The 21,678-nt window shown below is 25.9% G+C and overlaps 1 protein-coding gene across 1 annotated transcript; it reads left to right on the forward strand.

Annotated features, from left to right (window-relative positions):
- Positions 1-1,126: 1,126 nt before the first annotated feature.
- Positions 1,127-18,411, forward strand: LOC145843772 (ephrin type-B receptor 3-like). Its single transcript, XM_082950996.1, has 19 exons — positions 1,127-1,261; positions 3,365-3,432; positions 4,738-4,859; positions 6,066-6,311; positions 7,009-7,202; positions 7,964-8,065; positions 8,837-8,992; positions 10,682-10,790; positions 11,120-11,270; positions 11,422-11,503; positions 13,083-13,255; positions 13,553-13,691; positions 14,024-14,245; positions 14,597-14,704; positions 15,108-15,293; positions 15,564-15,838; positions 16,333-16,527; positions 17,169-17,329; positions 17,908-18,411. Exons 1-19 carry the CDS (start codon positions 1,180-1,182, stop codon positions 18,128-18,130), a joined length of 2,994 nt encoding a protein of 997 aa, XP_082807122.1. The 5' UTR covers positions 1,127-1,179; the 3' UTR covers positions 18,131-18,411.
- The last annotated feature ends 3,267 nt before the right edge of the window (positions 18,412-21,678 follow it).

Consider the following 21,678-nt stretch of genomic DNA (forward strand, 5'->3'; position numbering starts at 1 on the left):
ACAACTTTTTTTTGTTTTAATGTTAGTTCTGTTTGAAAAAAAGCATTCAGTTAACGGTACGAGTTAGACGGCACTTTTTATGCAATTAATTTAAAGTATGTTTAGTGTTTATGCTTTTGTTTGTTTGTAGATAATAAAGTTTATTTATGTTTAAACGTCTTTGTACTTGAAAATACGTTTATTTTTTGGTATAATAAAGTTTATTTCTTTGAATCGATTTCTTTGTAGTCTTAAGCAAGAACATCTTTTTGTTGTTTATAACTTGTATTTAGTATAACCACAAGATTGACTAATTTAATTGAACTAAAGTAAATTCAAAAAAAATTTTAAAACGATCTGTATAGACTTTTCAAGATAGTTTTATTAATGTAAGTACTTATTATTTAAACTAAATACTTCAGTTTTATAGTTTTTCAATTTAAATCATTTCATTTAAACCATTGCTAAAGTAAATAAAAAATTTTGTTTAGTATCTTAAACTTGGACACCTTGATTTTAAAAGTAAAATTTATTTTACATTACTTTTTTTTAGTACTATCTTTAAAGACAATAGCAATCTTGAATTTGACTTTTGCAATTCAACATCTGGTTAGCCAAGGTTTCACTTTTTAATTGCAATGAGAAACCTTCTGTTTACAATCTTGCTGAATAAATCTTTTTTTATTTGAACCAAATCCATTTTGTGTGAAAAAACGCAACGTCGTCAATATGTTGCATTTAGAACTTACTGCAAAATTTTCACGCAAACGGGTTAATGTGAACAATTTCAACCAACTTCTGTCGTTTCATGCAACATAAAAAAAGCAAACTTTTTATACCCTAGTCGCCTTTTTTGCGGTGCCGAATTATTCTCGGCGGCTTGAGTTCAAATATTAGCATATTGCCGGCGTTGTTATATTGCTACCGTGCTAAATCATCCGTGACGAAACTTGTCAGTTTTCGGTGAAAAAAGCTGTAACGAAAGCGAGATAGCTTGAAAAGAGAGAGAATCGAGGGAAAAAAGTGTGGAAATAATCATAATGTAACTGAATTTACAAGTAGCTCTAAGCAGAAGCTTTGCAAAAGTGTAGTAGCGAAATACAACTAATAAAAATTATTGTGCGATTGTTTTCATTTTATTTTGAACAGGTGTTTGTTAGTTTAACCTTAAAGTATTTAATTTTAAGAAGCCGATGAACAATGCAAAGGAGTAGAAGATATTTTGTTTTATTTGCTTGTTTTTTTGTTACATCCATCATTCTTCAAGTGAAGTCGTTATCAGGTTTGTGAAAGTTTAAATATTAGTTATGTTTTATCGCGTTTTTTATTGGTTATCATTAAATATCATGAAAAACTTAGTACTACTTTGCACAATAAAATCTTTGTTTACACTTTAAAATTTTTTGCAGAATAATACAAACATATTTTGATATAATTTTTAGATATTTAAAACTTGTTGATTTTGATAAATGTTTATCAAAAAACAAGCTTGTAAGTTTTCAACTTTTGTGCACACTATTGCTAACTATTTTAACATCTGTATAAAATGTGTTGGGTATGTTTTTTTTTTGTGTGAACATATTTTTTAGATTTAAAAATATAGCTCAACTAAAAGCTAAACTGTTTTTATCTTAATGTAGTTTACTTTTGTTTGCTTAATCTTGCAAGCATCTATCTTCGTTTTGCAAAGCTTTGCAAGTTTGTAAACTTTAAGTAAGTAAAGTGCTAATTTCTTCAAAAGCTTTAATTCAGTTTTAAAATTTAAAGAAAAATAGTTTTTTTATGCTACTTAATAAAGTTTTTGTAATTGTATTTTTTGCAATTAAATCATTATAAAGCAATTTATTTTAAAGTAGTTGTATTAAATATACTTAAAAATATTATAGAATTTAAATACGATTTGAAATTAGTTGTTTAAAATTTAGTCTTATTGATGTTTGTTTTATGAAAGAGCTTTGTAATAAAATGATTATAGCATATTAATATTTTATTTATTCTAAATAAAATTGTTAAGCATTTGTCTTTTCAAATTGCTACATAAAAACAGTCTAAACACTAAAGTATTTTAAGATTTGAGCTATTTATTCATTAGAGTCACTTTCAAAAAATTAGTAATGTAAAAGAATTTCCTAGTAATTGAAAAATTCAAAAAAGTGTACCACAAAATGACTTAAACAAACAAAAAAAAATTCCAAACTTTTATCTGTAAAAATATTAAAATCGCCCATTATCAAACAAAAAAAGTAACATTTTTTATAAGTTGAAGCGGAAGAGAACACATCGCTTGTCAACATGTTTGAAACACAATGTTTTGTTTGACCAAGAAAAGTATTTGAGTTATTTGTGCTTAACGTTCAGTACCTAAATACTTTCAATGGCCATTGATAAACACTGCGAATAAAAGTTTTCGAATGTTTGTTCAGGATTGACTGTTGTGATGTCATAAAGGCTTTTCCACTTAATTTTGCCTTCACAAGTCTTCGCTGCCTTGAACACTGAAAATTGCTTCTTTGAATTGAAGTTTCTCTGCGCAGATTAAGTTACAAAACACAAAACAGTTTTCTCTTCTTGCTTATGACTATTATGCAATTGTTTTCTGATGCATTGAAATTGAAACTCGGCTTGAAATTCAATTATGTTTTTTGTGGTTGTTCCAATTAATTAATTACTTGTATACAACCAATTATACAAGCAATTTGTTGAAGTGATCACATTTTTGATTGTAGGTAATTTTCTTTTTGCAGGTTTGATTGTAAGTATTCTTGTAATCTGTTGTTATTTCAACAAGGTTGTTTTCATTACAAAATATATCAATATTATTCTATCTATTGTTTGTTTAAAATTATTACTTTTCGAACTTTAAAACTTTTCACATTGTCAGGCTTGCTTATGTAAAATTTTTCTTGTAGTTTTAGATTTATACTGAACTTTGTTCTCATCTTTTAGTGCTTTCAAAGCACTACAAAGTTATAATGATATTTTATTACTTACGTAACAATTGAGTTTATTTACTTGAAGCACCTACTTTTAGTAAAAAACCAGTATAATTTTGTTTATATTGAAAATATTATCTTTTAAGATTATCTTTAACAATAACAGTATAAGAATATAAGCAGTTTTTAAATATTATCTTTAATGAAATTGTTTTACTTAAATGTGTGAAAACTTTTATAGTGGCCATTACTGAAGTTTCACTTTATATTTAATTGCTTAAAATGCTTTCAAACAATTGTACAAAGTTTGACTTATACTTTATTACTGCTAAAGCACATAAATGTATTTATTTGTAGCATCTACTTCTATCAGATATCTGTAATTTAATTTTAATGGTCAATTTTTACATGACTCATAATAAACTTGTTTATTTAACCTTATTTCTTGGCAGATGATTTGTACAACACTCACAATATCAGCTCAGATCTGGATTGGAAGAGAAAAGATGGTGAAACTGGGGTAAGTATAAATTTTATTTAAATAAATTAAAGTTTACAACATGAAATTTTTTATAATTTCCATAACTTATACAGTTGTGTAAAGAACTATAAAATATATTGTATTTTTTAAACTCATGATCAATATTTTGTTTGATTTACTTAGTGAATTATAAAATCATAGTATTTTTGCATTTAAGCCTTGTTGCAGTTTTTAAAGTGCATTTTTTGTTGTTTAATTCAAAGTAATGGAGAAAATACTTATATGTTATCAAAGTACTTGACAGACATAAGAATTATATTTAAGTAGGTATAACTTTTATTTATAATTTCTAATACAACTTAGTTATTTACTAATTCAAGCTTAAATATAAACTTTATTGTATTCTGTTTATAAAAGAACTTAGTATAAGCATGTTCATATCTAAATCATTATGTTTTAATTACAATAGCTTTTTTATTACTCTATAAAGTTTGATAGCCTTTATGAGGTTAAGCTTAACAACTGTTTAATGTTTTTTGTTGGGTTTTAAAGCCTTTTGGGAGGTTTTTTGTATTGTTTATCAAAAAGTCTTTATTGTGTAAAACTAAGCTGTAAAGTTAGGTTTGTATAGGTCATACTGTTGTATTTACTGTAATAGTATATATCATTAAATTTTGCTCAAGTTTTATACTACTACATTAGCGTTTTGACCTAATTTATTCTCACTGCACATTTAGTTTTATTTTTTAAATTCATTTTACTATCATTCCAATTAAATTTAAAGTTTTTACTTTTACTTTTTATGTACATTTAATAAATATGAGCTTTGTTACTTGTTTGTTTTTCTTTTGTTATTTGTAAAAAAACAAATAATTTCAATTTTTTATTACAATTAGAATTAGTGTTTATAAAATTAAGTTTATGTTGTCAAATGTTTTTTTAAATTTAGAAACTCCTTTTTAGAATTTTTTTAAAAAATTAAAGATTCAAATGCTTGATAAAATTTATAATTGTATTAAACTTTACTTATACAATTTTTTTTACTAATATTTTTCATTAAAAAATATTAAAACTTCTTAGTATGAGAGCATTTCGGCTGATATTAGTATAATCTTAGTTTGATTAAATAAGAATAATTCAATTCTGACCTTATATTAAAAAAGAACTATTTACAGTTTTATTGTTTAGTTATTAGTAAAAATAATGAGAAAACTTACTTTTTGAAGTAATATTTGTACTAATAAAACCAATGTTTTTATACTTAAATAAAGTAAGTGATTTTTCAAGTACTAAATTTTTATTTTAGAAATTGTTAAGTAGTAATAAAACAAATAATATACAAAGTGGTCAGAAGTAAGTGCCCATGATGAGATGTCCAACACAATCAGAACTTATGAAATTTGTCCAAACCCACCTACAAGTAAAAATAATGGTCAGTGGCTCCGATCCCCCTATGTTTATGCGAGGTATTTGTTTTTTATGTTTTTTTGAATTTAGAATATATCTATAATACTTCAAGTTTGTATGTAAAGTATTTAAATTTATATGTTCATTATTCTTTTAAAATTAATTTGGTTTTTTTGAGCAAACACAAATTATTTGTACAGTGAGAAAGTTATGGTTGTAGTTATAGATATTTATGGAAATTTTAAATTATAAAAAAATAATATTGTGGTCCTCATTAATAAAATATAATTTCACATACAAAAAATTTAAAAAAACTTTACAAAAGTTAAAAGAAGTGTTTAAACACAGACAAAATATTCAAAAATTTAAATTTGTTTTTTTTCACTAAATGAGTTTAAAATTCGGCTGTGAACAACCAAATAATCACAATATAAAGCTCCATTCAAATTCCCATTGTTTCCATTATGTGCTCGATAGTAAAAGTTTCTCAATTGCTGAAGTATATATTGTCAGCATTTATATTTTAATTGTCACAGAGGTTTAAAAACCTTACAAGTGGTATGAAGGGGCTGTGACAAGTACTTACAAATGTTGCTAAAATACCACTTGGATTTTTTGTTTAATTTAATTTTAATGGCTAATTTAATTCGCAACCCGTATCAGTGTAAGTGAGTCAACAGAAATTAAATTAAATTTTGTTCCTGTCTCCATTTAATTAATTTGACAGACTGGAATTTTTGTGTGATAAGATCAAATTGAAAGTTGGTTAGTTTTTTTGCTGAAAAATTAGTTCAAAATTGGGCAGTTGATATTTGACAAAGTTATGAAGAAATTTTCTGTATTAAAGTTTAGTATTTTTAATAATATCTTAGTATGTAATTGTATAATTTCTTTACTGTGGTTACAAGATTATTTTGGTATAATTACTGGTGTTTAGTTTTATTAAACACATGATAATGCTTTTATGTTGTACTTAGCTTTCATTAAAAAAGTGAGAAACTTGAAAGTTTTTAAGAGATTTAGACAAAATTTTAGTTTACGAAATCTGTACAATTAAACCAAAACTTAGTTTTCAAAATAAAGAAATATTTTTTTTAGGGTTTTGTTCATCATAACTTTTAAAGATTTGTTACAATATTACAAAAAAAAATTGCTCAGTTTTACACCCTATTTACTTAAGTGCATTATAAAAGCTTAATATGGTTGTATTGGTTCTAAATATGAAATTAAAAAAATAGAAACAAGTAAAACATTTAAAACAACAGAGGCGCCAATCGAGTAAAATTGGAGCTGACATTTTCAGTTGTGTGCTTCAATCAGGAGAATTGTCGCGAGACTTTCACCATTTACAATTACCAAGCCGACTCGGACAGTGCCACTTCAACTTTTCCGCCGTGGAACGACAATTTGTATGATAAAATTGACACCTTGGCAGCTGACAGGAACTTAGACAGGGATAAGAGGGGAAAATTTGTCGTTACTACAAAAGTTCTGGATATTGTAATCAAAAGGTATTTTTTATTTCTATTAATTTTCTAAGCTTAGAAAAATATTAATTAAAAATTAAACGTATAAGTGAATTTTATAAAAAAATCATTATTAGGTTTTAATATTTTATCTGTTTTATTAAAAATATTTTTTTCAATTCTAACTTATTTTCTTAGTTATTAAAAAAATATATATATAACTTTTTTCAAATAGGTGTAAAAATATCACTTTATTTTATTTTAATTTTATTACATTTTGTTTATTAACCTTTAAAACTTTGTAAATGTTTTTTTTACCATTCGAAATGAGTAAAAAAATAAATGCAATTTTGAAAAAGTTAAAAGTCTTCACATACTAAAGTTTTAAAAGGTTTTGCATACAATAAATAATTGAAATCGTAAAACTGATTTTGTAAATAGTTTTTATTAGGTTATTGAAAGTTTTCTTTGTTTCTTCTGTTTTATTTGACCTGTCATTAAAACAAAGTTTACAAATCAATGGTGTTTAACTTTTTATAATTAACCTTAATTAGACTGAATAAGTTTTATAACAACTCAATTAAGCTAGTTGAACTGTTTTTATTTTTTTAAAAACTAAGCTTTACACTTTCTTTTAATTATTTAGATATTTAGCTTAAGTATAACTTATCTACTTTATATACTAATTTTTATAATTATTAGTTTGAAATATATTTGAATTTATTTTATATAAAACAAACAGAAAAGGACTGTACATTGCAATCAACAACCAAGGCGCCTGTTTATCAATTCAAAAAGTCAGGATTTTCTACAACTACTGTCCTGAAACAACCAGGAATTTGGTATCTTTTCCTGAAACAGTGTCAGGAGCCGGACACGCGGACCTGGTAAAAGTTGAAGGAAAATGCTTGCCCAATTCTGTGAAATCTAACAAAGGTTAGTTAATTTTCTATAAAAACTTTAGATTGACCAAATAAATATTTTGTTTATGTGTTCTATTAGTTGTATGCAGTTTATTTAAAACACAGAAACAACAAAGTATAACAAGTGAACAAAATATTTATCTTAATAACTAAGTTTTAAATAAAACTTTATGTTTATTTATTCTTACTACAGTATAAATCAATAATTCAAATACTACAGCAATGTTATTAACACAAATTACTTTAAAGGTTTTTGAAAATATTTTTAAACTTAAAAAAAAGTTGAGTGTTTTACACTACAAAAGTATTTTGCCCTATACTTATAATCTGTTGAAAATAAACTACTAAGAAATCACCATCAAACTAAGTTTATTATAACAAGTTTTTTTTTTGTTTGTTTAACTTTGTAGTTGTCAATCAATAGGACCACCCATTGCGACAAATGACGTGCGAATTTTTTTTAACCTATTAATACCAGAAATAAAAAAATAACTGTATATTTATTTAAAACCACTTTTGTTTGTGTTTAGTTTAAATTGAAAGTCTTCATTCTAGGTTGAGCTGTTAATAAAACAATAAGTTAAAACTACAGTTTCCTTTATAAACCAAATATTTTTTTCTTTTGTACTCAAAGGCTTAAGCAAGTGAGCTTACAGTTCTACTTTTACCTTAAATTCTAATAAACAAATTTAAAGACCAAAAATATTATTACAAATAATATTTTTTGTTGATGTTTCAGTATCTTTTTTAGATTAAAAAATCAATTGTTTTCAGCTCCAGTACTTTACTGCAATAGCAATGGCGAATGGAAAGCTTCAACCGGAAGTTGTAATTGTGACGTAGGTTACCAATACCATCAAAACGGAACCTGTATTGGTAATAATTATTTATTATTTGTGTTTATTATTTATTTATAGATTACCAATACCATCAAAATAAAATCTGGATTGTTAAGAACTGAAAATAACAGTTACAGTTTTATAAGTTTAGCTTAGTTTATCTGTGTTATTATTTCTTACCAATGTTCTCAATCAGTAACTTTAAAGTAGTTGTAAGTAAAAATTTATGTTGTAAATACTTTTGTGTAAGCTTCCCTTTACTCGTTATGTCTTACAGTTAAATCGTAACAATAAAATAGTTAAACTGATTTAGTAATCACATCAAAATAATGGCTAATAGCAGCAAATCACTTCAGAAATACTTCTATTTGCCGGTGAACTGAATGAATATTGAATTTGAATGTCTGACTGTTTTAAATAAAGTGACAGGGTCAAAACCTTTTTGGAAAAATAAACTTTTAGTGTTATTTGTATTGTTTTTTATAGTAACCAGTTAGAAGCTTTTCAGTATTTAATTTACAATTAAAAGAAGCTTATTGCTTAGGCAGTTATTCTATTTTAGATACATACGAAGTCTAAAAAGTGTTTGTTTAAGTTTCAAGACTTACATATAAATCCAATGACATCTAAACACTAAAGCTGTTTTTATTAGCTGTCTCACTGTATACTTTTTAAATTTAAAACAAAAGATACGTAACTTGAGTTTAAAGACTTAAATTCAACCAGTCAACAAACTTCAACAGTTTTTAAACATTTAGAGCTATATAAGTATAATTAAATTATTTTTTGAATAAAACTTTTTCAACAGCATGCCATCCGGGTTTCTACAAATCAGTATTTGGAAATGAGGTTTGTAGGAAATGTCCGAATTTAAGTATCACTGACAGTTTTGCAAGTTCATTCTGTCAGTGTCAAGTCGATTCATTCAGATTAGATGACAATGAGATATCCCAACCTTGCAAAAGTTAATTTTTTTATATATAAAGTATTACAATTATGACAAAAGTTAAATTGTTAAAAAGTTTATTACTTAACAATTGTTTCACGCTAGTGCGATGATCACAAGTAAAAGTAAACAAACTAATAAGTTGCAACGGACAAACATTTTATATAGTTTTAGATAAGTAATTAGTTAGGTGATTAGTTAACTAATTGCATTTTAGTAATATTCAGCAAGATAAATTATAATTAACGTAAATGCAATCATAACAAAAATCAAACGATAAAAACAAAACTATATAATGAAAACAAAGATAGATTAAACTTAAATCTAGCAAATTAAGACTTTAAATAAAATTTTGTAAAATGTCTACATTTTCCCACCAGTTCTGATCTCAAGTTTAAAAGTTTGTTTTTATCCGCAAATGCGATTTCGAGTCTTTCTAAGTTACATAGGGTGCAAATTTTACTGGGCTTGTTTTGGTTACTGCGATGAACAATTTCCCATTTTATCATATTTCTCCAATCAGGGTTACTATTCTTTATTTTGTGAATGAATCTACTTAATCTTGTGCTTTCTTTCTTCTTTACATCATTAAAGGATTGTGTATGTTCGTAAAATCTATTTTTAAATTGTCTCCCAGTTGAACCAATATAAATATGTTCTTTTTTGTTATACATGACTGTTGCTTTGTAAATAACTCCTTTGGTAAGACATTCACCTTTAACTGGACAATTGTTTTTTGATCTACAATTACATAATTTGCGGTTTATTTCAGTTGTATCATTTGAGTTTTGAAGTAGTTTTGAAGTAGAACTGGTGGGAAAATGTAGACATTTTACAAAATTTTATTTAAAGTCTTAATTTGCTAGATTTAAGTTTAATCTATCTTTGTTTTCATTATATAGTTTTGTTTTTATCGTTTGATTTTTGTTATGATTGCATTTACGTTAATTATAATTTATCTTGCTGAATATTACTAAAATTCAATTAGTTAACTAATCACCTAACTAATTACTTATCTAAAACTATATAAAATGTTTGTCCGTTGCAACTTATTAGTTTGTTTACTTTTACTTGTGATCATCGCACTAGCGTGAAACAATTGTTAAGTAATAAACTTTTTAACAATTTAACTTTTGTCATAATTGTAAAAAGGCTCCTTAATTGTGAAGCTCTTTAAAAAATTTATTGTTAAAACAACTTCAATATATAAAGTATTAGATTGAAGTATAAATAAAAATATTGATTTAAATTTTTTTTAAAGTTCTTGAAGCTGTAAAGTGAAAAAATAAAAAAAACAACTTAATTGTTTAAAAACTAAACAAGATATTGCAAAATTTAATAGCTAAGCTGATGTATTGTAGTTTAAATATTTATATCAAGCAAATAAAATTGTGAGTGACCAGTTTTTTTCAATTCATAAGCATAAAAGTTTGTTCCATACATTTTCACCCGTATGTGAACATGAATAGCTCGAAAGTTTATACAAAGTAATAAAAATTTCATTCCAAAAACAACTTGTGTTTTTTGGCAAAAGACTTGTATAAACTTACGCTACTATTTTTGTTTCATTGCTTTGGAACATTTAAATTGTACATAACACTTTTCTAATACAAATGTTGAACAAAAATACCCTTTTTTGCTATTTTTACTTATATAATTGAATTTTATATTTTCAAGTTTGTTTATTTTAATTTTATGTATTAACAGCAATTCCATCTGAGCCAAGGAATGTAAAAGTAAATGTTGAAAATAATCGAGCTCAAATAGTTTGGCAAAATCCATTAAAAGATGGAGGACTTACAGATATTAGTTACAGGTAATTATATTTTCATTAATTTACTAAAAATTTTTTACATTTATAACTTAGAATAAGTTTAAATCGGTTTTAGGATGTAAACTTAGTTTTAAATTAAAGTGAAATATAAATACAATTTTAACAAGTTATTTCATCATTTTTAAATTTTTTATTTTTACAATTAACCTTAATAACATTGTAATGTGTCTAAATAGTTTTTTGGCCTGTACTTTAAGCTGATTGTTTTATTAATAAATTATGTGTAATACTTTATAATGTTTTACAATTTTTACTATTTTTTCAAAAGAAATGTAAAGAAACAAAATAGTAACAAGTATTTTTTATTACAGTATATCATGCGACACATGTACAGATGAAACTTACAAAAAGTGCAAAACTTGTCCGAATTCAATTAAATTTTATCCGAATAATTACAAAAATCTCATTTCACCAGAAGTTTTAATGTCAGAACTACCGGAGTTTTCTTATTACAAACTGAAAGTAATTTGTTTTTCTTGTTTTAAGAATTAAAAGTAGTTGATGTATTAAAATATGCATCAAATATTTTAGTATTTGAAGTTAAAAATTTAATAATTTTCTATTAAAATGTTGCTTGTAATGTTTCTATCATAAAAACAGCTTTATATTGCAGATTAAATCAATAAACGAAGTGTCAGAAAAATCCAATAAACAGGAAAATTTTGCCGAAATTAAATTTTCTACTTCAGAAAGTGGTTAGCTAGTTTTAGTCATCTTAAATAAAAAAAAAAATATTTGTTTTAGAATTTTTAATTCGACCAATTTTAACTTATTTCGTAAATTAAAAAAAAAGTTCTACTTAAAAAATTGTTTAATTTAAAGGAAATTGTTCCTTTAAATATTGAATAACTTTTCCCTTTGATTAATAATTAACAATGCCATGTTTTCTGTTTTGTTCTTTTTATTTTACTTGCGCAGTAAGTAAAAACTAGTAAATTATTCTCACCACATTAATGAGTAATGAACCTAACAAGTTTTTACCATTTTACTTTTTACATTTTACCTATTCAATATTTAGAGCTATTTACAAAATATAATCCTTTCAAGAAGTTTTAGTAAAACAGTTGTAATAATATTACTTTAAATACCTCGATTTCAAAACACTGTCGGGAAAAAGTTGTAAAAACATCGCATAAGTTTTAAACAGCTCGATTTTATATTGATCATAATCAGTAGTTAAAATATATGAGGGGAGTTTAAAATACTGTTACTTTTGTGACACTGTGTTTTTATTGCAGAATTAATCGATTAAATTCGTGTTTTTTGTACTAAGTTAATACTCCTTATTTTAAGTACAAGTTGTAAAATTGTTTCTAGTAATGACTTTTTATTAGTAAAGTTTTTAAATTATTAAGAAAACTTAATATCTTGTAAATTATAGTTATTTTAAAATAAATTTATATACTTTTATTTGAAATTAATGTTTTTATAAAATGATAAAAACTGTTAGAATTTCAGTAATGTATGGAAAACATTTTCAAGTATCAGATAATTTTTTAGTGTGTTTAATCCGCCTAATTAATCACCAGTTTTTAAGATTTGACAATTTTATTAATTTCAAACCAAGATTAATTCTAAAGACCGAAATCTCACTGATGTGGTTGATAAAAAAATTATAAGATGTTTAATAAAAGAATAATTACACTTTTGAAATGTATTTTAGAAATAACATAACTTCAGAAGTTTATTACGAACATAACAGAACTTTAAAAAACACTTTATTTTTTATTTTTAGTTAAACAACAAAAATATCATCTAGTAATTTGATAAATTGATTGATGTTTTGACGTTTTATGTAAAGAGTGTACTGTTTCAAATTTTTAAGTTGTTTTAAGTTTATTTTGATATTTAATTTCAAGTTAAAACTTTTGTCTTATCCCATGACGGATGTTTTTGAAGACCTGTTGTTTTTCTACTATTTTTCGTTATTTTTTTTCTCCAGAAACATCAAAAAATTCAAATAAATCGACAAATAATGATATTGTAAATGTCAAAGTATCAATCACACTATCACATTGCTTTATAATTTATATTTAAACTTGTTGTTGCATAGTTTATCTACAACAAGATTTGTTTTTTATTTCAAGAAAAACTTCATATAACATCGTGTAGAAAACTTTTTTTAAAAATATTTCCACTTTATTCAATTTAAAATGTTTACTGTTGAGCTAGAAGTTTAAAATATAATTTTATAATTGAAATTTCATAGTAAAAACAATAAGCTATACTAAGTCATAATTACTATTAAAGAGAATAAAATAAATATCAACACAGTACCTTCAGAAGTGGTTGGGTTATTTTTCAAAGAAATAGATTACAATTCGGTGCAAATTTATTGGTCGAAACCCACGAGTGATCAGCCAATCATAGAATACGAAATAACGTTGAGATTAACCAATCAGAAGCCAGAATCTGATGATTTCGTCGCGATTCCAACCACACATAAAGTAAGTGTTAAAAATATGTTTTAGTTAAATTCAAATTCATTCCTGTTTATAAATTTTACCTGATTTAATTATACTAATATTAATTATTTAGCATTTGTTTTTAAGTACAACTTCATAAAAATAAGTTTATAAGCTTAGTTAAACATGTTTAGCATTAATTTTTTTTTAACCTAAAGCTTAAAAAACTGTTAAATAATGTTTTTTCACATATACAATATAACGTATAACTGTAATTTAAATAATTAATGTAAACAAATTTTAAGAATAAAAAGTAAAAGAAATTTTTTGTTTTTTCAGGTGAAATGTTCATCAGAATATTGCAATATAACACTATCATCTCTCATTCAATCTTCAAAATATCAAGTTAAAATAAGAGCTTATAACAAGGCTGGTTTCGGAAAATACAGCAAAATTAAATCTTTTACCACCGAATCAAGTATGTTTGTTTTTAAAAATTTGTTATTTATCCTTTTTTATATTTTTGTTTAGGAAAATACTTTATGTTATAAAGTTTAATAGTCTCATTTTTCATAGAGTTTTTCGTTTTAGGGTTTAATTTTAGCTGTCAATTTTTTAGTTTTCATGTTTTAGCTCATTACAATTTTGATTAAAGTTGGGTATGCAGCTCCATGACCGAGAGGTCTTTTGTGTACCTAGGTCCTTGAACCAAAAGTTCTTTGAGCAATTTTTCATTTCGTTTTCGTTCTTTTTGACATTATATGTACATATTACATACATTGAGTTTTAACAAATGTAAACTTTACACAGAACCAGTAACAGAGTTGAGTTTTGAGGTCTTGGTAGCCATAGTGGTTTTTACCTCGGTACTAATACTCATCGCGTTCATATCTTGCCTGATATGTCTCCGTAAAAAGTTCAATTCAAAGTCTGTTAAGAAGGCCAAGATGCTAGAAAGTTCCATGACAACCAAGTTTGACAACTCCCTAGCAACGAAAATGAGTGACTTGAGGGTTGATATGAGCAAAAATGGTTGGTCATTTGTATTTTAATTACACACTTGTTATACTGTTTGTATTATGAATGTGTAGATTTTATAACTTTTTCTTAGAATATAGCTTTGAAATAACGAGTTTAAAAATTTATTTGTTGTTTTGATAAAAGCTAAAATCAAAAAAATTAACACATAAGAAATAATTATTTTTATTTTTACTGTTTAGATTCAATAGTCGCACTAAAAGTCAACTATATAAAACAACAAAACAATGTTTATCATTATTTTTTTAAATCTATTACGCACAAACATCTACAACTTAAAACAAAAAACGGTCGATCCAAAAGCAAATAAGTTATAGAAAAATAATTTCATCAAACATTTCAAAGGTCGCATGAAAACTTATGTGGACTACAGAAACCCTCACAAAAGTGTTTCTGAAATCGCCAAGGAAATACAAATGGAAAAAATTAAAATACTCAAGGTCATCGGGCAAGGTAAATTTATTGATTTCACAAGCAAGTTGAATTTGCAAATTCAGTTTTTTTTTAATTACAATGTTTTACACTTTGAATAATCTGTTCGTGCATATTTTATTGTCTATTTTTTTCCTTACTGCTGTCTATACCTCACAAGTAACTTAATTTCGACTTAAATAACTAAATGATTAATTTTTTGCTTGTTACGAGTTCGAGCACAGCAAACAGCCTCTTTAAGATACAACAAAAGTTTTAACAAAGAAGCTTGTTAACTTGGTAGTTTAAAAAAATACCAAACAAAAAAACAACACTGTTCTTATGTTGAAAATACACCAAATTGTATAAGCTCACTAATCCTACTTTAATCGGTTCATAGAACTTTTCATTATAAAATTCTATACCATCAAACAACTTCAAACAGGTGAATTCGGTGAAGTGTGCAAGGGAGAGATGAAGGAAGGAAAGAAGGATTTGGTGGAAGTTGCGGTGAAGACACTGAAGAATGGAGCCAACCTGGTTGATCAGACCAATTTCTTGAGAGAAGCGTGCACCATGGCTCAGTTCGATCATCCGAACATCGTTAAATTAATCGGAGTTCAAACTAAACGTTTGTTTGTTTTTACATTAAATTACTCGATTAAATTAGATTCTGGTTATCGCAAAACTATTATGTTCTTTTTTTAGCTTGTTTGTTGATTTATCGGTTAGATAAAAATATATCTGCTTCAACTCTACTTTGTACTAAGTTTTTTTTTATCTATGCAACTTCCTAGTTGTGCAAATTTGCAAACGACAGCGAATACAACATGTTTTTTTAAGTCATGTTTTTCAGTCTGTCTTACTTTGTTAACTTTTAAAAATAAAAATCATAAAACAGAATCACCCACGATGATAGTAACTGAGTTCGCGCAAAACGGTTCACTCGACAAGTTCCTGTTGAAACTCGACAAGTTCCACTCTCAAGACATCGTGCTGGAAATGTTGAGAGGAATTTCCTGCGGAATGAAATACTTGCACTCTATAAATTACATTCACCGAGATCTCGCGGCCAGGAACGTTTTAGTTGATGACAATTTCAATTGCAAGGTGTCAGATTTCGGTTTGAGCAGAAAAACGCTGGAAAACGACCCCAACGCAACTTACACTACTCAAGTGAGTGAATGGACAAATTATACTAAATATAAAATGGACTGATTTGCAATGAGTTATATTTTGACAAGACAAGATCAATAAGTTGTGTTTTGTGGGAGTTAAAACTTGCTTGTTTAATAGCTATTCATTTTTATTTTGATGTACTTGTTTTACATTCAGTTCAAACTTTTGGTTTACATTTAATGTATGAGCTGACAATGTCTTAAATAGTTTATGTTGTTTCAAAACTTCAAAACTGTTGAGATTACTTGAAAATTTAAATGTAGTTTTTCATACGAGTTAAGTCAGCGATTTTTTCGATTTTGTATTTTTTTAACAAATGTATCAAAACTTAAAGATTTAATCTCAGCCAGACTTGGGAGGAAAGATCGCGTTGCGATGGAAATAATAGTTTATTATTCAACATATATATTTGAGTTAAAGCTAAAACTAACTAACATTAAATTGTTTTTTCAAAATTAAAAATCCAACTTATGTTTATTTTTCGTTGCCAGGGAGGAAAGATCGCGTTGCGGTGGACGGCACCCGAATGCATCCGATACCGCAAGTTCACCTCCGCATCCGACGTATGGAGTTTCGGAATCGTCATGTGGGAGGTGACGTCATTCGGCGAAAAACCCTACTGGGACATGAACAACGATGACGTCACAGACGTTATCGAAGACGGATACCGGCTTCCCTGTCCCGAGGTTTGTTTGTTGCTGTACTATTATTACTATTATTACTATTATTATTAATAATACTTATTATTATTATTAGCAATACTTTGATTGCAGCTTCGAGTGCATTAACTGTTTCAAGCAGCTTCATTAATTACCTTCTGTTCAAAATTAACCCTGAGTACATATTATAAGAAATAAAATATTTGCTGATTTTTCTTCTAAGAATAAATAGCTCCGCACCGAGTAGGCAATCATAAATTCAGTTGATCATCAAAAGAAGCTTGGAGGCCTGTTGAGATTAAGTTTGAAAGATATTTTTAGTGGGTAGAGAATTTAGGAGACACCTCAAATGACCCTACCTTCTAAGCCAAAGGCTTTGTGAGTCAAGAAAAAAGTTCAAGGTAGCAAAAATACAAATTAATAAGTGACACTTTTCCTTTGTTACAATCGGATGTTTTCTGCCTTTTTGTTTTGTTAGCAAGTCAAGCATAACCAAACTGTCAACTATATTATTATTTTTCCTTGTGAGAGTTGATTTGAATGTACTTAAAATACTGTTTAACTTTTTTTTTATTTTATAGATCATTAAATATTTATGAGCGCAAAATATTTTATTATTATTGTATAAACAGTTGAACGAAGTTTACAATTTATTTTATACCAAACAGGGATGTCCAGTAGAATTGCACGAAACAATGCTGAGATGTTGGAGTTACGACCCGAAAAAAAGACCCGATTTCAACAAATTAATTGATATTTTCAACAGTCACGTGATGAAAATTGAAAGTTGCAGCCCCGTTCCTTCTTCTATGAGTAATTGTGATTCCACGTTAGTTTTATTTATTATATAAATTTACAATTTTATTATTAAGTAGTTTCTCATATAAGATTACTTGTGATTCTAAATTAGTTTTCACACATTACTGTTCAGGTGTTTAAAATTAAGCAGTCTGTTATAAGTTTTTAAAATTGTCTACTAAATTTTAAACGAACATCATAATTCTGAATAGTTATCACTAAATTTAAATTCAAGATGTAGTTTTTACTGCATATAAATTTTTTATTCATGTTAAGTTTTGAACAAAGCTCATAAAATTCTTATTAATCATCAAAAGAAATTTTTTCTTACATCAAGATTGTTTAATAATTTTATTTTAAATTACATTTTAACTACCAACTGTTCTAGTAACTTTTACCAATCAACAGCTATCAAAATAATACCAAAATAAACAAGTAAATTTTGAATACAGCTTGTTTTTTAAAACTTACGGCTAAAACTCGTAATTTTAAGCTATTAATAAATAGCATAAGTGTATTACTTTAAATGAAAGTCAGATTAATTAGCTTACTAATTTTAAAAACTGTATTTTAGTAAATTAAATTAAAAAAATTTCACCTAATCTACAGTCGACCGTTGTTGTTCAACCAATCTTCACTCGAAAGCCTCTCTACTGCTCGTTTCACTTATGGGAAACCCCTATCAAACATCACCCCTCCCTCCCCCTCCACCGTCATCTCCACCCTCTCCTCCCCTCGTTGCCAACCACCTTCTAGCAACCAGGTTGTCAGGCAACAGCGCCACCTGGTGGAAGAAAGGAGCAACAGGAGTTCTGTGGTGGCGATTGTGTGAATTTTGATGGAAAAGTTGGAGATTTTGAGTTGGGAATGATGGAGAGAAATTGATAATAAACTTTTGGATGGTTTTTATTCAAATACTGTTTTTTTTTGTTTGACTAGTCTTTGTAACAGTTTTATTTAAAAGTCTCGTAAGTTTTTCTTTCAATTGCCTTCGTGTAGTTTGTGGTTGTGTTTAGAAGGTCTGAGACTGAAAAGCTTTGAATGTTTTAGTTTTCTATAATTTTTCTTTAAGCTTAAAAAAAAGAGGCTTTTTGTTTCACAGTTTTCCGTAATATAAACCTCACAACGTTTAAAAATAAAATCAATTTTTAAGTTTTTTTTTCGTTTTAAAATTTTAAAGTTTTTTTAATGATTTCTTTTATTCAAATTAAAGAATTTATTTTTTAGAAATTTTTGTAAAATAAACCTCACAACGATTAAAAAAGAAAAATTATTAATTTAATTATTTGTATTTGTTGAAATTTTGTTAACTTAGAAATTTTTTGTTTTATGTCAATTGAAGAAAAAAAGCTGTATGTCTAAATTTCTGTAGAATTTTAAAAATATTTATAATTTATTAGTTAATTTTTTTCGACAAAACGCTACAAAAGTTATTCATTTTATCTTGAAGCGAACTGTTTTTTATTTCACTGTGTTGATAAAAGAATACTCATTAGTTTTAAGTGATTTAAAGTTTTTTTTCCGAACATCATATCATGTAGTAAATGTTTTTATGTTTTCACTATACAAGGTTTTATTTTTTCAACTCACTACCTTGAACTTTACATGTTGCCTTACCAAGATCTACTTTTTGTGTTTTTTGTATATAAAGGTCTAGTACTTTTTATTAGAATAAACTTAAGAATAACTAGTTTTAAAGTTTATATAAAATTTATAACTTAGCTGAATATGATATTTTCAATAATGATTTAACTGAACAAACTTTTGTAACAAATCACTAAAAAATAACAGCTACCATTAAACCTTTAATTAATAATGACTAAATTTTCATGATTATGCATCTTGTTCTAAATAAATCTGAATTGCATTGATTTTTTTGTTAATCTAGAGCTTTTTTATACTCTTTTTACATTTATGCTTCAGTCATGGAGTATGTAAATTTTATTTTAAGATTTTATAAATTTAATTTTAGATTTTATACTCTTTTTACAATTATGTTTCAATCATTGTATGTGTAAATGTTAAGTTAACTGCTCATTACACTGTTTATAAAAGTTGTGTATATTTTTTTAGGTATTTTTTATTCCTAAGTTTTTATCATGGGATAGGCAAGTATTTAAAACACTTTTCTTTTTATATTGTTAAAATAAACAAACTGTAGTGTTTTGGTTGTAAAATGGGTTTTGATATACAGTTTTTATGTTCATAGCTTATTTTGTGGTTCCTTAAGTTTTAATATATTTAAAGTTAATACAGTATAATTCATTTTAAATCATAATACTTTTGCATAACTACTTTTATTTATTTTTTTGAACAAAAACTTATATAAATAAAAGTAGAAGTGTGCAAATTAAATATTTTATTCACGATCGGTTTTGGTGGCAAAATTTTTTTATGTTCATAGCTTATTTTTTGGTTCCTACAATATGTTTAAACTTAATACAGTATAGTTTATTCTTAAATATAATACTTTTGTATTCTACTTCTTTTTTTTCAAGACAGAATTTTTAATCTGAAAGTTAAAAAAATAATTTTTGGAGCACAGCGTTTTTTGGTTAAATAGTGCGTACTATACCGGCAGTTCGTACCTAGAAAGTGCGTACTCAAATAGCAGGTTACTTTAAAAATGCAGATAAAGCTTGTGGTTGTAAGTAGCGAGGAAGAAATTTTACAGGAAATTACTAGAAGTGCTGTTCAAACATTTTCAGCTAATAACTCGGTTAAAAATCTTATCTATGCGCGAAAATAAAGATAAGCTTTTGTCATTATGACATCACACTATTCATAAAAAACCTTAGAAAAGTTTTACAAGCTTCCCATCAAAAGTTCCAACTTTTTTAAACCTAATCAAATTATTAAAAAAATCTTGAAAACTTTTTCAAAACTACAATTCAAGTCTATAATTAATAAACTAATTCGCTATAGTGTTAAATGACGATAATTTTAACAAATTTGTTGTCCTTATATTGTTAATTGTTTATTTAAACTGCCGTAGTTCAATAGAGTTCTATCTATTTTTTGTAGCCCTTTTTCACATAAGTACTTGAAATAATTTATTTATTTAAAAAAAAATTAAGTCATACTTGATAAATGAAAAACTTTGCCTTATTTCAAAAAGCTCATTTGTATGATTAGTAAAATATCGTAGTCTTATATTAGCGAAGATTTAATGAGTTAAGAATTTTAAAACTTCATGGAAAACAAATTTACACATTTTGCATCTTTATTCTATTTAAAGTTACCAACTAGTTTTGAATAAATTTATTTAAAGATAAAAAAATACACATCTTACAAACAACATTAAAATTAAATTTTTACAGAAACATCTTTTCAATTTTATGCACAAGATATCTGTTTATATTTGTTCTATTCTAAATTACGAATTACTCTTGAGTATACTTTTTTGAAAAGTTAAAATACACACAAAACGACTTTAAACACTATTAAAATATTCACGGAAACAATTTCTCAATTTCATGCAAAGCTATTTACACATTCGCTCAACATTTACATACAAACTTTACAAATACTTTAAAGTAAATTTAAAACATTTAAATTACAGCCCACTTTCAAGTCAGAGCTAGTTATTGTAACTTTCAGTTAAGAAAAGTAAAAATAATTTTATTTTTGGAATTGATAAAGTTATAAGTTTAAAATTTTATATTAGTTACTGAATGCCTTTAAAATAATTATAGTGTTTTGCTGTAAGCGTTTCGTTTAGTTCCGATAAAGTATAGTTCCTGTTTAATAAAAAACTTCAAGTACCATTATCTATTTCTGACTAAATTCAGGCCTTTTTTTAAATATTAACTTTTTAAATAGAGGAAACTTGAAATGAAAAACTATTTCTTTATGTTAGCTTGTATCAATATCAAAATCTTGTAAAGAAAATAAGTTAATATAAATTTAGTTAGAAACATATGACAGGTTTTTATTTGCAAATTGAAATGTAACTTTATTAGCAGACACTCCTAAACTTGAATTTAATACTTAAAAATAAAACAGAAGTAAATTGTTTCGTAATTTGTCATTAAACGTGTTCTATGAACATTAAAGCTTAGAAAGCAACAATAAAAAGTGACATCTTAATCTTATGTAAACACACCCCAAAAAGGTTATAATTCTAAATGTTTTTATAGCAAATGAAGACTAAAATAGGGTTAGTTAGTTCGAAGTTTTTAATAGACAGATAATAACCATTAGTCTAAGAAGTTTCAAAACTATCATGCTTTAGGTGTTCTGGCCACTAAAAACACACATTATCAACATTAAAACTTAAAAATAAACATATCAAAGCTGTTTCGTGTGTTATTAATGCTAAAGCAAGGTTTTTAATCATAAACACAAAATCAGACGTGTAAAGTAAGTTTTGTATACTAA

Source organism: Thalia democratica, chromosome 9, assembly GCF_965202585.1.
Source record: "Thalia democratica chromosome 9, ktThaDemo2.hap1.1, whole genome shotgun sequence".
Lineage (NCBI taxonomy): Eukaryota > Metazoa > Chordata > Thaliacea > Salpida > Salpidae > Thalia > Thalia democratica.